Below are 19,790 nucleotides of genomic sequence, written 5' to 3' on the forward strand. Positions count from 1 at the left end.
TAAAGGACAGGGCCTCTTGAAATGCTAAATAAGTAAATATATACGGTGTGTATGTATATATATATATATATATATATATATATATATATATATATATATATATATATATATATATATATATATATATATATATATATATATATATACATATATATATATATATATATCTCCACTGTAGGTGGATTGCGTTCATAATGTTGCTCTGCTGCTTGAAGTGACATGTCTTTAACGTTAGCACAGTAACGTTAGCACGGTAAAGTTAGCACAGCCGAGTAACGTTAGAGCGACAGGCAACAACAGTGGCTAATTTTTGTTAGCTTTTTTAGAAACAAAAAACTTCGGAACAACAGACAACAGCTCCTCTCTTGAGCACACGTTGTTGTGGTGTATCTCCGGTCCTTCTTCATCCTCTAGCTAACTTTCTTCTCGGTTCTTTAATGTGCAGTACCGACCAGAGCCTCTCCCAGCTTAAAGGAACACGCCGACTTATTGGGAATTTAGCTTATTCACCGTAACCCCCAGAGTAAGACAAGTCGATACATACCCTTCTCATCTCCATGCGTGCTGTAATGGTGTCTGACGGCTCCAGCATTAGCTTAGCCTAGCACAGATCCTGCAGGTAACTGGTTCCAACTAGCCTACTGCTCCCAATTGTGACAAAAGTGACAAAATAACCCCAACATGTTCCTATTTACATGTTGTGATTTGTAGAGTCACAGCGTGTACAAAAAACAACGTAACATGAGAAACAGCCATCTTCTAACAGTAAACAAACTGGGAACTATATTCTCAGACAGGCTTGCTGCGAGCATATCACTCCGCCCAAGTACTATATTCTTCCGCCTGAGAATATAGTTCCCGGTTTGTTTACAGTTAGAAAACGGCTGTGTCTCATGTTACGTTGTTTTTGTACACGCCAGACTTATAAATCACAACATGTAAATAGGAACATGTTGGAGTTATTTTGTCTCTTATTGGGAGCAGTAGGATTACTGGAACCATTCACCTGCATGTTCTGTGCTGGCCTGATGCCGCTGGAGCCGTCAGACAGCGTTACAGCACACACGGAGATGAGAAGGGTATGTATGGACTTGTTTAACTCTGGGGGTTACGGTGAAGAAGCTAAATTCCCAATAAGTCGGCGTGTTCCTTTAACATACTGATATGCTACCTGGCTAGCTAGGCTAGCAGCTGTAATGTTACCTAGCATGCCGTTCGGCGGTGTAGCTACATTTGTAAAATGTAAAATTATAAACTGTTTAAGTCACAAATTATGTGCTATGGTGTTTTATCCTTTTTAAAGAGAGGATAAAACACACATGGGTTATTAATTGTTGTGTTATAAAGGTACTACCATGAGGGAGAAGGGTACGCAGTTAACAGGGGTCCCGGTGCTGCTACGGATGAAAAATAAAAGTAAACGGCCCGTGGATCTGTTAATTTTTCCGATCCCCAATCCAGCTATTTTTTCACTAGGGTCTATATAAAAGAGACTTCAGAGACAGTATTAGGGGACCACTAAGGTCTATATAAAAGAGACTTCAGAGACAGTATTAGGGGACCACTAAGGTCTATATAAAAGAGACTTCAGAGACAGTATTAGGGGACCACTAAGGTCTATATAAAAGAGACTTCAGATACAGTATTAGGGGACCACTAAGGCCTATATAAAAGAGACTTCAGAGACAGTATTAGGGGACCACTAAGGCCTATATAAAAGAGACTTCAGATACAGTATTAGGGGACCACTAAGGTCTATATAAAAGAGACTTCAGATACAGTATTAGGGGACCACTAAGGTCTATATAAAAGAGACTTCAGATACAGTATTAGGGGACCACTAAGGTCTATATAAAAGAGACTTCAGATACAGTATTAGGGGACCACTAAGGTCTATATAAAAGAGACTTCAGAGACAGTATTAGGGGACCACTAAGGTCTATATAAAAGAGACTTCAGATACAGTATTAGGGGACCACTAAGGTCTATATAAAAGAGACTTCAGATACAGTATTAGGGGACCACTAAGGTCTATATAAAAGAGACTTCAGATACAGTATTAGGGGACCACTAAGGTCTATATAAAAGCCCCCAAAGAGCACCATGTCATGGGACCTTTTAAGAACAGTAGCAAATTACTGTATTTGTACTCGTGCAGCTTTAGCTGCCTCATAAACATCTTGACGGAGGACAACACACATTACCGTGATGTATTAAAGGGAGTTATCGTGATGAATAGCACGCACGCTGTTGTGTCCGTCTGCGTTTCCCCCAAAAACATCGTTGGAGAGGAGGGAGTGGACCGTTACAGTGATGAATGGTCAGCAGGCGTTGGGAGCCTGCAGGGAGCTGAGAACATTAATAACAACATTCATCAGTTTTACTGCCCCAACCTGCTAGTTCTCAACTACTATACGTCACTTTCTCTTTTCCTTTTATTCACCTCTGCACACAAACACGTTTCTATTTATAGACTTTATGTGTCTCTATCTGGGAGATGCTCCGAATGTTTTCAACTACTGTTGAGGGTAGCTGTAGTAGAGTAGTCGTGAGCAGGTATCGACACTAGAGGTGTGAATCTTCCCTGATCTTTCGATTAGATTACGATTATCATGTCTTCGATTCAATATCACGATGCGTCAAATACATTTCTCTATTAAAGCCATGTAGGATATTTAATTCATAGCTTTTCAAGCTTCAAAAAACGAACATTCTGCAGTGCTCTAATATTAAATAAATTGGATACATAAAACTATACAGCACTGAGCACATGGCACTTCCTGAATGTGCAAAACACACCAGAATATGTAAACAGAGATGTTGTTAGGCCGACAATAAATTGTAAACAGAAATAATCGATTATGAGCCGGCCGATTATTGATGCAGCATCGTCCATGTCCACGATTCGATGCATTGATTATTTGATTAATTTCAACACCTCTAATTGACACTCAGTATGAGTCACAGATGAAGTTGAAATGATGGGCTTTTATTATTATTATTATTATTATTGTCCCAATTAAGGCCCAAAGGCAAAACAAACCAAAATTAAAGAAAAAAAAGAGAAAAAGGACAAATACTTTCACAAAAAATAAAATAAATTCACATGAGAGTCAAAAATGATTAAATGAGAATCTATCATCACCGGCGATCGGTGCCCAATGCATGCTGGGTAGATTTGTGTCCGACTTGATCCCGACTTGCTCTGGCGTCATTAACACGTGGGCAACGATAACATCACGAGATCGATGCGGCCGCAGGTTTGAGACCCAGGCGCCGCACTTGCTCTCCACCGACTGCAAGAGCCAGGCGGACCCAGGGGCATTCTGGGAAATGCTGGTCTCTCAGCTGATCTAACAGCTGATTGGTTCAGAATCGACTCAATATGATGACGTTTTATATAAACTTTTTATTGATTTTTGGATCGGAGGGAATTTAACTGTGATTTGTCTGATTTAAAGGCTTATTCTGTACAGAACAGCTGATAGTTATGTTTAGAAGCCAGTGGTTCCCAACCTGGGGTCCGGGCACCCCTTAGGGGGGCGTCAAAGATCACATGGGGTGCGCAAGTCTTTAACTAGTTTAGGGTTGAGGTAACAAAAAAATATTTGCACGTTAAACAAATTATACTGCACTAGAATACATAATGTATACAAAAGTCTGTATAAAAACTATATATTCTCGCTTAAAATTGTAGGCAGGCTACTTGGTAGGCCAAACCTCCGGGACCGCTTAACCTGGGACCCTTGCTGTCATCAGGTCAGCTGCTAGCTGCTAGCTGCTAGCTGCTAGCTGTTAGCTGCTAGCTGCTAGCTGCTATCATCCTCGTCCTTCCTGTCACCACGGCATCACTATTTTATGAACGAAACATGGCGGAGAAATGTAAAAGTGCTGATAACTCCTTTGTATCAAAAGAAAGTAAGGCTCTATCTCGAGAGTTACCTCAACTTCGGTTTCGGGGGGGGGCTCAGCTTTTCTTAGAGATAAGTAGGGAGGGGCGCCAAGGAAAAACGTTGGGAACCACTGATTGTGTGTTGTTATTTAAAATCAGCAACAGATCACATGTAGAGCAATTTGACAGCTACTCTGTCATAATTAAAACAATGTGGAGACTGTGTACAAGCTGATTTATGGGTCTGATAACATTTTATTAAATTGGAAACGGACCACAGTGTTTTGTCACTTCCTGTTCAGCCTGAAGGCTGCTGGAATCATAGACAGTACATACAGGCTGGATTCGGCTGGAAACTGTCCGACTTGAGAGTGGATTTTAGTCACCACTAGAGCTGGGCGATTTGTTTCCCTAAAAAAATCTGCGATTTTTTTTTTTTTCATAAAAAACTCGATTTACGATTTGATTCGATTTCCCCTCCCCTTCCATTTAAAACAAAATAACTGAACTGTAAATATATTTTAAAAATATATATTTATTGTGCATCAACATAAACAAAATTGCAAAGGCAAACCCTTTCTCTAAGTGAAAAGTCACTGTGCAGTGTGCAACAAAGATTGTTAAACAATCCAAATTATTTATACTGTATTTGGATTAAAAAAAAATCGATTTTTTTTAAAAATATGAATCGATTTGACCTACCAACTCGATTTTTAAATCAAATAGATTTTTTTCCCAGCCCTAGTCACCGTCCCCTGTTGCTGCCGCCTACTGTCATCCACTTTACAGGCGAGGCGCAGTTCATCTCCAACGAGCCTACTAAAAGCTCAAAAACAGCCAAAATGAATGGATCTATTAGGCTAGAAATTTACCAAAGATTATTTACATGACTCACAAAAACATTTCACCAAGCCACAAGATACCTTGACGGCCAATAAAATAATTACTCATAATTCCGGTCACTTCCCGTTACCCCGGATGTCCTAGCGTCATTTAAACTCACCAATCTCGGCAGACTTTCCTTTATCAACAAAAGAGAGAAGATGCCGGTAAGCCACACAGACTACATGTTTAACCTGTGTTAACCTTTTAACCCTTGTGCACACAAGGGTTATGTACTTCAGTTCATTTTGTTGAGAATTGCTCTCTAAACCCTGTATCTTGTAAAGCACACGTGTCAAACTCAAGGCCCGCGGGCCAAATCAGGCCCCTCGCAGGTTTTGATCCGGCCCGCATTTCAATTTAGGTTGACAATAAATTTAGGACCACCTAGTTTTTGGTGCTTTTATTTCATTTTTTGACATTTTTTGGTGCATTTTGTGACATTTTTGGGCGGTTTATGCGCTTTTTTTCAATGCTTTAGGCTTTGTTTTAACGAGTTGGACGCTTTGCTCAATGTTTTTGTCACTTTTTCAGACAATTTTGATGTTTGTTTTTTTTGGGCCTTTTTCCAACTTTTTTGGCGCTTTATTCAACGTATTTGTCGCTGGCTGAGGAACTTTATTGCCAAACTTTTTGGGGGCTTTATGAGGCCCAAAATGTAAGTGAGAAGACTACAGTATATGAGACATGGAATAATACAGTCAAAATATTTGACTTTTTCTCTCAAATTAACACACGTCAATAATCTCTACGTGTCTGGCCCTCTCATTTTCCAGTGTGGCCCTCTGGGAAAATGAGTTTGACACCCCTGTTGTAAAGTAAGTAAGTAAAGTCTGTTTCTAGAGCACATTTAAACACAGTTTAAGCTTACCAAAATGCTGTACAAACAAGCACCAAGGTGCTGTATTAACCCTTCTGTGGTCCTCTGGGTCACCAGGACCCGAAGGACCACACATAAACGGCAATGTAGTTAACAAAAACATAAAGGTGTTGCGTGATTATTATAAATGGTGATGTTTGTGACATAAATGGTATGATTTTAAACAATAGAGAATGATGTATTGATGGTTGTAGCTATAGCCTATAAATCACTGCAGTATTAGATGTTAAATATGTGCACAATAACGCTACGGGATTACCATGGGGAATTTGATGAATGGCTAGTTTAACAGATGATTTGTAACCAGTATGATAAGTAACAGAGCATGCTAACACGCTAACTTAACCTATACAGGCAACATTTACACTCAGTGTGTGAGAGCTAAACTAGGTAGCGTAGCGCTGCCTGTCACAACTACATTTAAACAGAGGAATCCATTTTGTGCAGATTTAGCCTCAAACTTTTTATTGTTGCTCACAAAAACTGGACAAAATATATCTGTTTCTCTCCTCTCTCTAGCTTTCTCCTTCTCTCTCTCCCTGTCTCTCTCTACCTCTCTCTATATTTCTCCTCTCTCTCTCTTTCTCCTTCTCCCTCTCTCCCTTTCTCTATCTTTCTCCTCCCTCTCTCTCTACCTCTTTCTCTCTCTCCCCTCTCTCTCTCCCTCCCCCCCTCTCTTGTCTCTCTGTAGTTGTTCATGGCGAACTCTGGGACTGTGTTTTCCTGGGGGAGAGGAAGAGAAGTCATGTGGTTGAGTGTTTATGTCTGTATGTATGTATTGGCCTGTTGAACAGTGTTTATTTTGTAAATAACAGGAGGGAACATTGATTAAATAAAGTTCCTTTAAAATCAAAATCTCTCTATCTTTCTCCTTCTCTTTCACCCTCTCTCTCTCCTCTCTCTCTCTCTTTCCCTCTTTCTCCCTCCCTCTCTATCTTTCTCCTTCTCTCTCCCTCTCTCTCTCTCTCCCTCTCTCTCTTTCCCTCTCTCTCCCTCTCTCTCTCCCTCTCTCTCTTTCTCTCTCTCTCCCCCTCTCTCTTTCCCTCTTTCTCCCTCCCTCTCTATCTTTCTCCTTCTCTCTCCCTCTCTCTCTTTCCTTCTCTCTATCTCTCTCCCCCTCTCTCTTTCCCTCTTTCTCCCTCCCTCTCTATCTTTCTCCTTCTCTCTCTCCCGCTCTCTCTTTCCCTCTCTCTGTACCCCTTTCTCTCTCTCTCTCTCCCCCTTTCTCTCCCTTTCTCTCTCTCTCTCTCTCTCTCTACCCTCTCTCCCTCCCCCCCTCTCTGTCTCTCTCTAGTTGTTCAAGGTGAACTCTGGGACTTTGGTGAGAAGAAGAGAAGTTCACGTCAGCGCCAAACACAGGAAGGAGGCGTGGATGCTGAAGGTTATGGCCTGTCTGGCCGAGGCCTGAAACACACACACACACTTACACACACACACACACACACACACACACACACACACACACACACACACATTGTTCTCACCTGAGAGGTTTCAGTGAGGTATATAAGGTGCTTCTTTATTTCAGAATGTTGTCCATTGAAAATATTCTGTATTTATTGAAAACATGTATTAATTTAATTGATTCCACATATTCAGTATTTGCTAATTGATACCGTATCCATACAGCAGCTGCTTGCTTGATGTTCAACAGTGTGCAGTTAGATCGATTTGCTGAAGTTCTGTGTATAAAAATAAGAATTTCAGAGAATGTAATGGGTATTTCTTATTCACTTTGAACCCTTTCATTTCAGTCACAGCCGTGATGCATCTTTTCAGAAATGCAACTCAAAGAAACTCTAACAGAGAAATTTTATGTGTGTGTGTGTGTGTGTGTGTGTGTGTGTGTGTGTGTGTGTGTGTGTGTGTGTGTGTGTGTGTGTGTGTCCGATTCCTCGGAGGTGAAGTCACCGTTAGCTGTGAGGTGTTTCATCACTTTCACTTTCTGGATATCAACAGCTAGAAACATCTGGCTCTATACCATGACTCACATCTCACCTCTTAAAGATCTCACACACACACACACACACACACACACACACACACACACACACACACACACACTCTCTCTCTGCGTATGTATCAGCTGACGGTTTGTGTGACAGATTCCTCTCGTGTGTAAAGAGACTCTTGAGGTGTATAAACTAAACAGAGTTCAGACTGACTTGGAATCTGAAACCCTCCCAAACGTGAAGAGATCATCAGTACAGGGCTCCAGACTAACTTTTCTCACTAGGAGCACAGTGGCCCCCAACTGAAAATCTTAGGGGCCCAACCAGAAAATTTAGGGGCACACACCGTAAATCAACATGCTAACCATTTCTACTAATTTCCACTGTATTATTAATAAATACTTTTTATTTTTATACAATTTTAAGCAAAAATTACACTTGTGCTGTTTCAAATTCAGTGTCACTTTTGAAGATGCAACATATAAGGTAAACTGACAGCCCCATCGCTGTCATGACAGTAAAAAAAAAAAATATATATATAGTTTATTATTGTATTTGTATATTATTTTTTAGCCTGTTTTATTTTCATCATGACCGTTTTTAATTGCTCTTTAATGTTTCATGTAAATCACTTTGAGTTGCCTTGTTGCTGAAAGGTGCTGTAGAAATAAAGTTGCTTTGCCTTACAGCCTCAGCCTGTCAGTCAGTCCCCAGGGTCAGAAACCACTGCTGTGCCTGTATTGCTTTCGGCTCACCATTAATATCATATCGCAGCAAACGCTGTCTGCGTGAAGTTATGAAAAACTGTAACCACACTTGAAACCACTTTATCGGCATTTCCGTGACTCACTGTGACTTCCACAAAACTGCAGAGCCGACGTAGTTTGCATCGTCTGCAGCTCTGCGAGTGTTTGTGTCAGAGCTCTGCTCTCTGTCAATTTTCAGAGAGGACAGATCAGCCTGCGCTTACGCGCTCTCAGGTACCGAAATATCAAAGTTTAACGTGTAAAAAATGGGGCAAATTTATATCCAGTCGCACATGTGCCTTTTTACTAAGGTCTATATAAAAGAGACTTCAGATACAGTATTAGGGACCACTAAGGTCTATATAAAAGAGACTTCAGATACAGTATTAGGGACCACTAAGGTCTATATAAAAGAGACTTCAGATACAGTATTAGGGGACCACTAAGGTCTATATAAAAGAGACTTCAGATACAGTATTAGGGGACCACTAAGGTCTATATAAAAGAGACTTCAGATACAGTATTAGGGGACCACTAAGGTCTATATAAAAGAGACTTCAGATACAGCATTAGGGGACCACTAAGGTCTATATAAAAGAGACTTCAGATACAGTATTGGGGGACCACTAAGGTCTGTATAAAAGAGACTTCAGATACAGTATTAGGGGACCACTAAGGTATAAAAAGAGACTTCAGATACAGTATTAGGGGACCACTAAGGTCTATATAAAAGAGACTTCAGATACAGTATTAGGGGACCACTAAGGTCTGTATAAAAGAGACTTCAGATACCACTAAGGTCTGTATAAAAGAGACCAGATACAGTATTAGGGGACCACTAAGGTCTATATAAAAGAGACTTCAGATACAGTATTATGGGACCACTAAGGCCTATATAAAAGAGACTTCAGATACAGTATTAGGGACCACTAAGGTCTATATAAAAGCATCCAAAAAGCACCATGTCATAGGACTCATAAGTATTATAATTAGCATTTTAGACTGGCCGTCCTGGAAATGCTTTCCTTTCATTTGTTTTAAATCCAAGAAGCACAGCGATATTCAACAACGTTATCGTGTATTTTGCTTTTATCGTCCGGTCCTAATTAACTCTCTTCTTCTTCTTCTTCTTCTTCTTCTTCCTCTTCAGGCGGCGAGCGGGGACCAGATCAACTTGAGCGCCTCGTCGTCTGTGCGGCCGGTCCTCACCACGCTGCCTCCGACTGCCCGACCGGTGAAGCCCTACTCCGGGTCGCAGCCTCCGGCCCAGACCCCTCTCTCCCGGCGGGACGGGGCCCAGGGCATTCTGGGTAACGGGGGTGGACTTTGGGGACGACTGACGCAAAGTCAAAGCTGCGGAGGCAACGGAGAGCTGCCTTCGTTATTCTCCTCCTCTTCCTCCGCACGCGTTTCTTTTCCCCTTTCTGATTCTTTGGGTTACCAAACGGCTTCATCCCTCTCTTCTTCCTCTTCTCTCTTCCAGCCAGCTACATCCTCCTCTTCCTCTTCTCTCTTCCAGCCACCTTATTCCCTCTCCTCTTCGTATACTCTCTTCCAGCCAGCTACATCCCTCTCTTCCTCTTCTCTCTTCCAGCCGGCTACCTCCCTCTCCTCCTCTTCCTCTTCTCTCTTCCAGCCAGCTTCTTCCCTCTCCTCTTCCTCTTCTCTCTTCCAGCCAGTTTCTTCCCCCCTCTCCTCTTCCTCTTCCCTCTTCCCACCAGCTTCACCCCTCTCCTCTTCCCTCTTCCCACCAGCTTCACCCCTCTCCTCTTCTTTCTTCCAGCCGGCTACATCCCTCTCTTCTTCCTCTGTCCTCCGCCCTCTTCCTCCCCCCTCTCAAACCCCGGTGGTCCCGGCTCTCAAACTGGTTCCCATCTTCAGGAACAAGTGTCCGTCTCGCCACATCAACATCGCTCAGCTGCGCGCCCAGAAGCAGAGGGAACAGCTGAGCGAAAGAGGGCAGGAAAGGGGGAGGATGACATTACCTGCCTTCATGATGAAGACCACCACCACCACCACTGCTTCCCCTTTTTCGTCTTCCGGTTCTGTTTTGTCGGCTGCGTCTCTAACCGTTCCCCGATTCAAGCGTCGGCCCAAACCTCCGGCATCGGCTGATCCCAAAATCAACCGCGTATCCAGCCTCAGCCCCGCGCCCAACTCAAAACCCCGCGTCATCTTCACTCCCGAGCCAGCGATCAAGATCGAGCAGACACCCGAGCCCATCGCCGCCCAAACCAGCGCGAAGCTCATCGCTGCTGCTGCTGCTGCTAACTCCGGCGAAGTTCAACCCTCAGCTGCACCACGGGATCCTCCCACACCGCTGAAATCTCCTCAAATCTCCAACAAGGACAAAGACTCCTCCAAAAGCAGCAGCAAAAAGGTAAGCAAGGGCTGGGCATGGTTAAAAAAAATGTCGATACAAACAGGTTTCTCATACGTTTATTGAAAAAACCTGGAAAAGTTATGGAATTTGAAAAACATGCAAATTCCATGTCCTGGAAAAGGTTTTGGAAACATAAAAAGACCCAGAAAGTTTGTTTATCAAACAACAGGCAAACAGCAGACAATGTGCAACAAAAAACACTGAATGAATGTAAAGTGGGATTATATAAAAAAGTATTTAAGTAAAGTGAGGTGGCCATAGTGCAAAAAAAACAAACTGTAATGTAAGTAAGTAATTGACGTGAAATTAGATTGAAAAATATGTAATTACATAACGGTGAAAGTAATTAACCATAATATAAATAATATTGAGAAAGTAAGTTCTTGGAATGGAAAAGATATACAGATAGAAAAATATAAATACAGATAATAAGAAATATATACATAGAGCCATGCTGAGTGGTGGGTGATTGAGACAGGAAATGTTTGGAAACATAAAAAGACCCAGAAATTTTTGGAAAAGTCATGGAATTGTTTTTTAAACACAGTATAATAATATGTCATTAGTAAATGTACTTTCAGGTTTGGGGAGCAATATTATGAATCTATGAACCACATACATTGTCATTAATTTTATAGTTAAACCTCTGAGGGTAAACTTTAACACAGATTTGCATTCTTATTGTATAATGTCGACTGACATTTTCAGGAACACATAGTCATGGAAATTTGCTGAAAAGTATCGGTTAAAATGCGTATGAACCCTGTACCAATACCGTGACTTTGATACCAGTTCCTGAACGATACTTTTTTCAATACCAATTTTATTAAATCCACTTCAACAAAGAGAAATTACAACATTACGGGCCTTATCTTGCAGCGCAAAGCCCGATGCAAGTGTCTTTGATATTTTAAGACTGTCCAGCGCCCAGGTCGTTTAAATAGCAAATGCACCTGCGCCCATCTTTGCTCCCATGGGTGTGCTGGTCTTACAGGGAGGTGTGTTCAGGTGCATTCTGGGCGTGCTGGTCTTACAGGGAGGTGTGTTCAGGTGCATTCTGGGGCGTGCTGGTCTTACAGGGAGGTGTGTTCAGGTGCATTCTGGGCGTGCTGGTCTTACAGGGCGGTGTGTTCAGGTGCATTCTGGGAGTATTGCTATCTTGAGGCAGCAGGGAAGTGATCACACCGTTGACCAACAAAAACCTGGTGGAACGTCTGTGTTTCAGGGGGTTGTGTTTGAGTCAAAGCCGAAGAAATCCGAATCTGCGGTACGAGACGTGGACGTGGAGCAAATGGCCAGAAGCAACCAGGTCAGGAGACACACTGAACTTTCTTCACCTTCTTTCTTGTCTCTCCTCCTGTTTCTCCTCTTCTTTAATTGGTCTGACTCATACAAGAGTAGCTTACCCAGCTTAAGGAAAGACTGTTGCTGTGACATTTCAAGTGTAAGTGTAACAATTACTGTACCTGAAAGCTAACAACAACAACAAAAAACGCAGAGAACAGACGATGACATTTTAGACAAATAATCACCAATTATGACTATCCTAATATTAGGGGACCACTAAGGTCTATATAAAAGAGACTTCAAATACAGTATTAGGGGACCACTAAGGTCTATATAAAAGAGACTTCAGATACAGTATTAGGGGACCACTAAGGCCTATATAAAAGAGACTTCAGATACAGTATTAGGGGACCACTAAGGCCTATATAAAAGCATCCAAAGAGCACCACGTCATAGGACCTTTAAGAACAGTAGCGAATTATTTGTACTTTGTTACATTACAACACTGCATGTGTCACATCCACTGCGTGATCACCACCAGAAGTGAAGGATCTCCACTGGTGCAGCTTTAGCTGCCTCATAAACATCTTTACGGAGGACAACACACATTACCGTGATGTATTAAAGGGAGTTATCGTGATGAATAGCACGCACGCTGTTGTGTCCGTCTGCGTTTCCCCCAAAAACATCGTTGGAGAGGAGGGAGTGGACCGTTACAGTGATGAATGGTCAGCAGGCGTTGGGAGCCTGCAGGGAGCTGAGAACATTAATAACAACATTCATCAGTTTTACTGCCCCAACCTGCTAGTTCTCAACTACTATACGTCACTTTCTCTTTTCCTTTTATTCACCTCTGCACACAAACACGTTTCTATTTATAGACTTTATTTGTTTCAATCTGGGAGATGCTCCGAATGTTTTCAACTACATTCAAACAGATGAATCAATTTTGTGCAGATTTAGCCTCAAATGTATTTTATTATTACTGAGAAAAATTGGACAAAATATAGTACAGGCCAAAAGTTTGGACACACCTTCTCATTCAATGTGTTTCCTTTTTATTTTCATGACTATTTACATTGTAGATTCTTACTGAAGGCATCAAAACTATGAATGAACACATATGGAATAATATGCTTAACACAAAAGTGTGAAATAACTGAAAACATGTCTTATATTTTAGATTCCTCAAAGTAGCCACCCTTTGCTTTTTTATTAATAAGGGAAATAATTCCACTAATGAACCCTGACAAAGCACACCTGTGAAGGTAAAACCATTTCAGGTGACTACCTCATGAAGCTCATTGAGAGAACACCAAGGGTTTGCAGAGTTATCAAAAAAAGCAAAGGGTGGCTACTTTGAAGAATCTAAAATATAAGACATGTTTTCAGTTATTTCACACTTTTTTGTTAAGTACATAATTCCATATGTGTTCATTCATAGTTTTGATGCCTTCAGTGAGAATCTACAATGTAAATAGTCCTGAAAATAAAAAAGGAAACGCATTGAATGAGAAGGTGTGTCCAAACCTTTGGCCTGATAACTAAAGAAATTGGCAACGGTTTCCTAATAATCTTCCAAAACGTGTCCGAGAAAGAACTGTGTATTTTGGTGTTAACTGAAGATATAATGTATAATGTATTTCTGCATTAAAATGTGTAAAAAGGACTGGACCTACGTATGTTTGATGTCGTGGAGTTGTCTATTACATTTTCCCAAATGTTTCCAACAAAGTTCAAACAGAGAAACATTTGAGCTCCTGACGACGTGTCACATCCCCTTTGTGTCTTTACAAATTATTAATGTGTAAATAAAGTGATTTTGTATTAATCAAAATAAATCTCTCTGTCTCTCTCCCTTACTCTCTATCTCTCTCTGTCTGTCTCTCTCTTTCCCTCTCTCTCCCTCTCCCCCTCCCTCTCTTCCCTCTCCCCCTCTCTCTCCCTCTCTGCCCCCTCTCTGTCTCTCTCTCTCTCCCCCCCTCTCTCTCTCCCTCTGTCTCTCTCTCCCCCCCCTCTCTGTCTCTCTCTCTCCCCCCCTCTCTGTCTCTCTCTCTCCCCCCCTCTCCCTCTCTCCCTCTCTCCCTCCAGTTGCCCAAGGTGAACTCGGGGACTCTGTTGGCCTGGTTGAGAATAAGAGGAGTTCACGTCAGCGCCAAACACAGGAAGGAGGAGCTGATGCTGAAGGTTATGGCCTGTCTGGCCGAGGCCTGAAACACACACACACACACAGGGGAGACACACACACACACACACAGGCACACATACACACACACACACACACACACACTTACTCTGGAGCATTAACGCTGTGCTCAGCTCCTGGTTTAAGGGCTGGATGTTAAGTCCGGCCGTGTTATCGTCGTGTCTCATCCTCGCTAATTGAGATGCTGAAGATTTGCCAAAATTAAATTCTCGAGTCAGTTAAAAGTCTAACAGGAAGTACAAAGTTAAATTGGGACAGTTTTTTGTGTGTTTTTTACAAATTATTTTCTGTGTTTTTTACAAATTATTTTGTGTGTTTTTTGACAACATTTTCGTGTTTTTTTGACACATTTTTAGTGTGTTTTTTGACACGTTTTTTCGTGTTATTTTCACGTTTTTTTAAGCTGTTTTTTAAGCTGTTTTTAAAGCTGTTTTTAAAGCTTTTTTCTTTGACGTTTTTTTAAACATTTGGTTTTACTTGCGAAGAGCGTTGCGTTGAACCATCCGTGTTATTTTGGGGCAATTTTGTTGAAAGAAAACTAAATTTCTCACGTAGAAAAGTTTGAAAAGGAGGTTAAGTTGGGAAACGTTTTTCGCTTTAACTGTCTGCCATTTATCGAATTAAAGTTTCTGCATTTCTGCTGCAGGTTCAGTTTAATACAGAAAGTAATTCATGTTCTGTCTTTAGTTATCACTTTTTATACACACACACGCACACACGCACTTACAAACATAACACACGCACACATGCTCACACACACACGCTTGCACACGTACTCACACACACACACACACACACACACACACACACACTCACACACTTGCACACGTACTCACACACACACACACACACACACACACACACACACACACACACACTTGCACACGTACTCACACACACACACACACACACACACACACACACGCTCACACACTTGCACACGTACTCACACATACACACGCACACACACTTACAAACATACACACGCACACATGCTCACACATGCACACACACATACTCAAACACACACATGCTCACACACACACGCTTGCACACGTACTCACACACACACTTGCACACATACACACACACACACGCTCACACACTTGCACACGTACTCACACACACACATACACACACACACACACACACACACTTACAAACATACACACGCACACATGCTCACACACACACACTTACACACGCACACATACTCACATATGCACACACACATACTCAAACACACACATGCTCACACACACACGCTTGCACACGTACTCACACACACACTTACACACATACGCACGCACACATGCTCACACACTTGCACACGTACTCACACACACACATACAGACACACACACGCTCACACGCACACGCACACACTTACAAACATACACACACACACTTACACACGCACACATACTCACACATGCACACACACATACTCACACACACACGCTCACACACACACGCTTGCACACGTACTCACACACACACTTACACACATACACACACACACACGCTCACACACTTGCACACGTACTCACACATACACACACACGCACACACACACACTTACAAACATACACACGCACACATGCTCACACACACACACTTACACACGCACACATACTCACACATGCACACACACATACTCACACACACACATGCTCCCACACACACACATGCACACATAATGACACACACACATGCACACACGCACACATACTCACACACACACATGCATACACACACACATGCTCACACACACACACACACTGTTCTCACCTGAGAGGTTTCAGTGAGGTATATAAGGTGCTTATTTATTTCAGAAAATATTCTGTATTTATTGAAAACGTATTAATTTAATTGATTCCACATATTCAGTATTTGCTAATTGATACCGTATCCATACAGCAGCTGCTTGCTTGATGTTCAACAGTGTGCAGTTAGATCGATTTGCTGAAGTTCTGTGTATAAAAAATAAGATTTTCAGAGCATGTAATGTGTATTTCTTATTCACTTTGAACCCTTTCATTTCAGTCACAGCCGTGCGAGACACAATCACCAAAATCGCCGAAAATAGGGGTGCCGAAAGTAGGAGGACTGAAAGTAGGGGCTCTAAAAAGAAGGGGGGCAGGAAGTAGAAAAGGAGGCAGGAAGTAGAGAAGGGGGCAGGAAGTAGAAAAGGGGGCAGGAAGTAGAAAAGGGGGCAGGAAGTAGAGAAGGGGGCAGGAAGTAGAGAAGGGGGCCCTCTGATTGGCGTGATGCATCTTTTCAGAAATACAACTCAAAGAAACTCTAACAGAGAAATTTGATGAGTTAATAAAATGTCACTTTTGTTTTAATTTTTTTTTTTAAATGTTTCTTAATTAACAATGTGTGTGTGTGTGTGTGTGTGTGTGTGTGTGTGTGTGTGTCGAAATGACTAAATAAATATTGCCGTAACGCAGTCTGGCCAACGCTGGTAAAAGACATTTTCGTGGTTGGTGTATTATTTGAAAACATGTTGTCCGGCCAACATCTCTCGTCAGCGCTTGGTGTGAAGCCGCATGTTTCCCACAATGCATTTTGATAGCTCTGTGTGTGTGTGTGTGTGTTTCACAGTGTGTGTGTGTGTGTGTGTGTGTGTGTGTGTGTGTGTGTGTGTGTGTTTCACAGTGTGTGTGTGTGTGTGTGTGTGTGTGTGTGTGTGTGTGTGTGTCCAATCCGATTCCTCGGAGGTGAAGTCACCGTTAGCTGTGAGGTGTTTCATCACTTTCACTCTCTGGATATCAACAGCTAGAAACATCTGGCTCTATACCATGACTCACATCTCACCTCTTAAAGATCTCACACACACACACACACACACACACACACACACACACACACACACACTCTCTCTCTGCGTATGTATCAGCTGACGGTTTGTGTGACAGATTCCTCTCGTGTGTAAAGAGACTCTTGTGTAATCTAAACAGAGTTCAGACTGACTTGGAATCTGAAACCCTCCCAAACGTGAAGAGATCATCAGTAATGATAAAGAGTTTATTCAGTTAGAACACACTCAAAAAACCTTGAAAATCTCCTTCTCTGAGAACAGAAACCCAAGCCCAGCCAAACCAAACCAGCGTAAAGCTCAGCTCTGAAAGCAACGAAAGAGACTTCAGATACAGTATTAGGGGACCACTAAGGTCTATATAAAAGAGACTTCAGATACAGTATTAGGGGACCACTAAGGTCTATATAAAAGAGACTTCAGATACAGTATTAGGGGACCACTAAGGTCTATATAAAAGAGACTTCAGATACAGTATTAGGGGACCACTAAGGTCTATATAAAAAGGACTTCAGATACAGTATTAGGGGACCACTAAGGTCTATATAAAAGAGACTTCAGATACAGTATTAGGGGACCACTAAGGTCTATATAAAAGAGACTTCAGATACAGTATTAGGGGACCACTAAGGTCTATATAAAAGAGACTTCAGATACAGTCTTAGGGGACCACTAAGGTCTATATAAAAGAGACTTCAGATACAGTATTAGGGGACCACTAAGGCCTATATAAAAGAGACTTCAGATACAGTATTAGGGGACCACTAAGGCCTATATAAAAGAGACTTCAGATACAGTATTAGGGGACCACTAAGGTCTATATAAAAGAGACTTCAGATACAGTATTAGGGACCACTAAGGTCTATATAAAAGAGACTTCAGATACAGTATTAGGGGACCACTAAGGTCTATATATAAAGAGACTTCAGATACAGTATTAGGGGACCACTAAGGTCTATATAAAAGAGACTTCAGATACAGTATTAGGGGACCACTAAGGTCTATATAAAAGAGACTTCAGATACAGTATTAGGGGACCACTAAGGTCTATATATAAAGAGACTTCAGATACAGTATTAGGGGACCACTAAGGTCTATATATAAAGAGACTTCAGATACAGTATTAGGGGACCACTAAGGTCTATATAAAAGAGACTTCAGATACAGTATTAGGGGACCACTAAGGTCTATATATAAAGAGACTTCAGATACAGTATTAGGGGACCACTAAGGTCTATATAAAAGAGACTTCAGATACAGTATTAGGGGACCACTGAGCCTGTAACCGATCATAATAAATAAAAACATTTACAGACAATAGCAACCAGCTAGCCTGACCAGCCAGACCCACATCCAGATGTTGGGTCTGGGAACTCCCCATTGGCAGGGCTCAATCAGAGGGGTGTGTGTGTTTCATTGTGTGTGTGTGTGTGTTTCCTTGTGTGTGTGTGTTAAATTGTGTGTGTGTGTTAAATTGTGTGTGTGTGTGGGTGTCTGTCTGTGTGTGTGTGTCGTCCTGGACTCTAAATGTTGGACCCTTTAAACGGTAAATATCTGTGAAGGTTAACAGGGAGAAGTCGGTGTGTTCTGTGTGTGTTTCATTGTGTGTGTGTGAGTGTGTGTGTGTGTAGTCCTAACCAGCATGAATGAGTTGCATTTCACTCCTTTCCTTTCCTTCGTTTCCTTTCTTCCTTTCCTTCAGAAATCTGCAGTTTAACGGCGTGCCCGTGCCTCAGTGATGACTCACTTCTGTCCGACCTCGTACGTCTCCCACCAAAGATTTTAAGATTTAAAGCCGTGGGAGACGAAGAAGAAGAGCTGCTGCTCTTCGGCTTTCAGAATCTAAAACTGAGTCCTGCCTCTGCAAGCTTTGTGTCCTTATGTACGTCCAACCTGACCTTACGAGTGTGTGTGTGTGTGTGTGTGTGTGTACATGTGTGTGAGTGTGTGTGCGTGTCAATAACGCAGCATTTCATTGTTATTGTAACAGAGCATTAGTAAAATGCTCCTAGACTCGTGCACAGCACGTGCACACTATGCTTGTTACACACAGGGACGCACAGCAGCACACACACACACACACACACACACACACACACACACACACACACACACACACACACACACACACACACACAGCACACACACACAGCAGCACACACACATGCAGAAGATTACATATAACAAATATTAGGGTGTAAATCCTCCATCATAACAGCAATGCTCCGAGGTCCAAGCGCGCCTGGCTTTTAAAGGGAATGGGAGCTGATCTCTGATTGGTTGATTGCATGTTACGCCCATGTGGTGAAAGGGTCCCAGTTTGGTTAGATTTAGACCCCGAAACTACTAGTCAGCGTTATATTTAGTAAACAACAGCCGTGTAACTGTAAAAGATTTAAATACTGATGAAAATAAGCGTCAAAACTTAAAAAAATAAATAAATAAAAAAAGACGTAGGAAAGGCAACAACAGGTCAACAATAGTAACAAAAGCTTGTTTGAAAAAAAAACACAGAAGAAGCAAAAAAGGAAGGAAGGAAGGAAGGAAGGAAAGAAGATAAAAAAAGGAAGGAAGGAAAAAAGGAAGGAAGGAAGGAAGGAAAAGGTCCAAAGAAGGAGACCAAAACGTCAAGTTAGGTAGAAAAAAGTCCCTATAAAGGGGACTTATCAAGGGGATAATCAATGATTTTTGTCCCGCAACAATCACAAAAAAACTCAAATTTTTCGGTAAGGACTGGC

General features: G+C 41.8%; 1 protein-coding gene across 1 annotated transcript in view; it reads left to right on the forward strand.

The window, feature by feature from the left end:
* c22h18orf63 (chromosome 22 C18orf63 homolog) overlaps nt 1-14,547 on the forward strand; it is a 42,072-nt gene extending 27,525 nt beyond the window's left edge. Inside the window, exons 12-15 of the mRNA XM_028570010.1 lie at nt 6,949-7,035; nt 9,503-10,732; nt 11,961-12,044; nt 14,114-14,547. Coding sequence (XP_028425811.1) covers nt 6,949-7,035; nt 9,503-10,732; nt 11,961-12,044; nt 14,114-14,236 — 1,524 coding nt within the window. The 3' untranslated portion in view covers nt 14,237-14,547. The remainder of the gene's footprint in view (nt 1-6,948; nt 7,036-9,502; nt 10,733-11,960; nt 12,045-14,113) is intronic.
* The last annotated feature ends 5,243 nt before the right edge of the window (nt 14,548-19,790 follow it).

This window comes from Perca flavescens, chromosome 22 (assembly GCF_004354835.1).
Source record: "Perca flavescens isolate YP-PL-M2 chromosome 22, PFLA_1.0, whole genome shotgun sequence".
Lineage (NCBI taxonomy): Eukaryota > Metazoa > Chordata > Actinopteri > Perciformes > Percidae > Perca > Perca flavescens.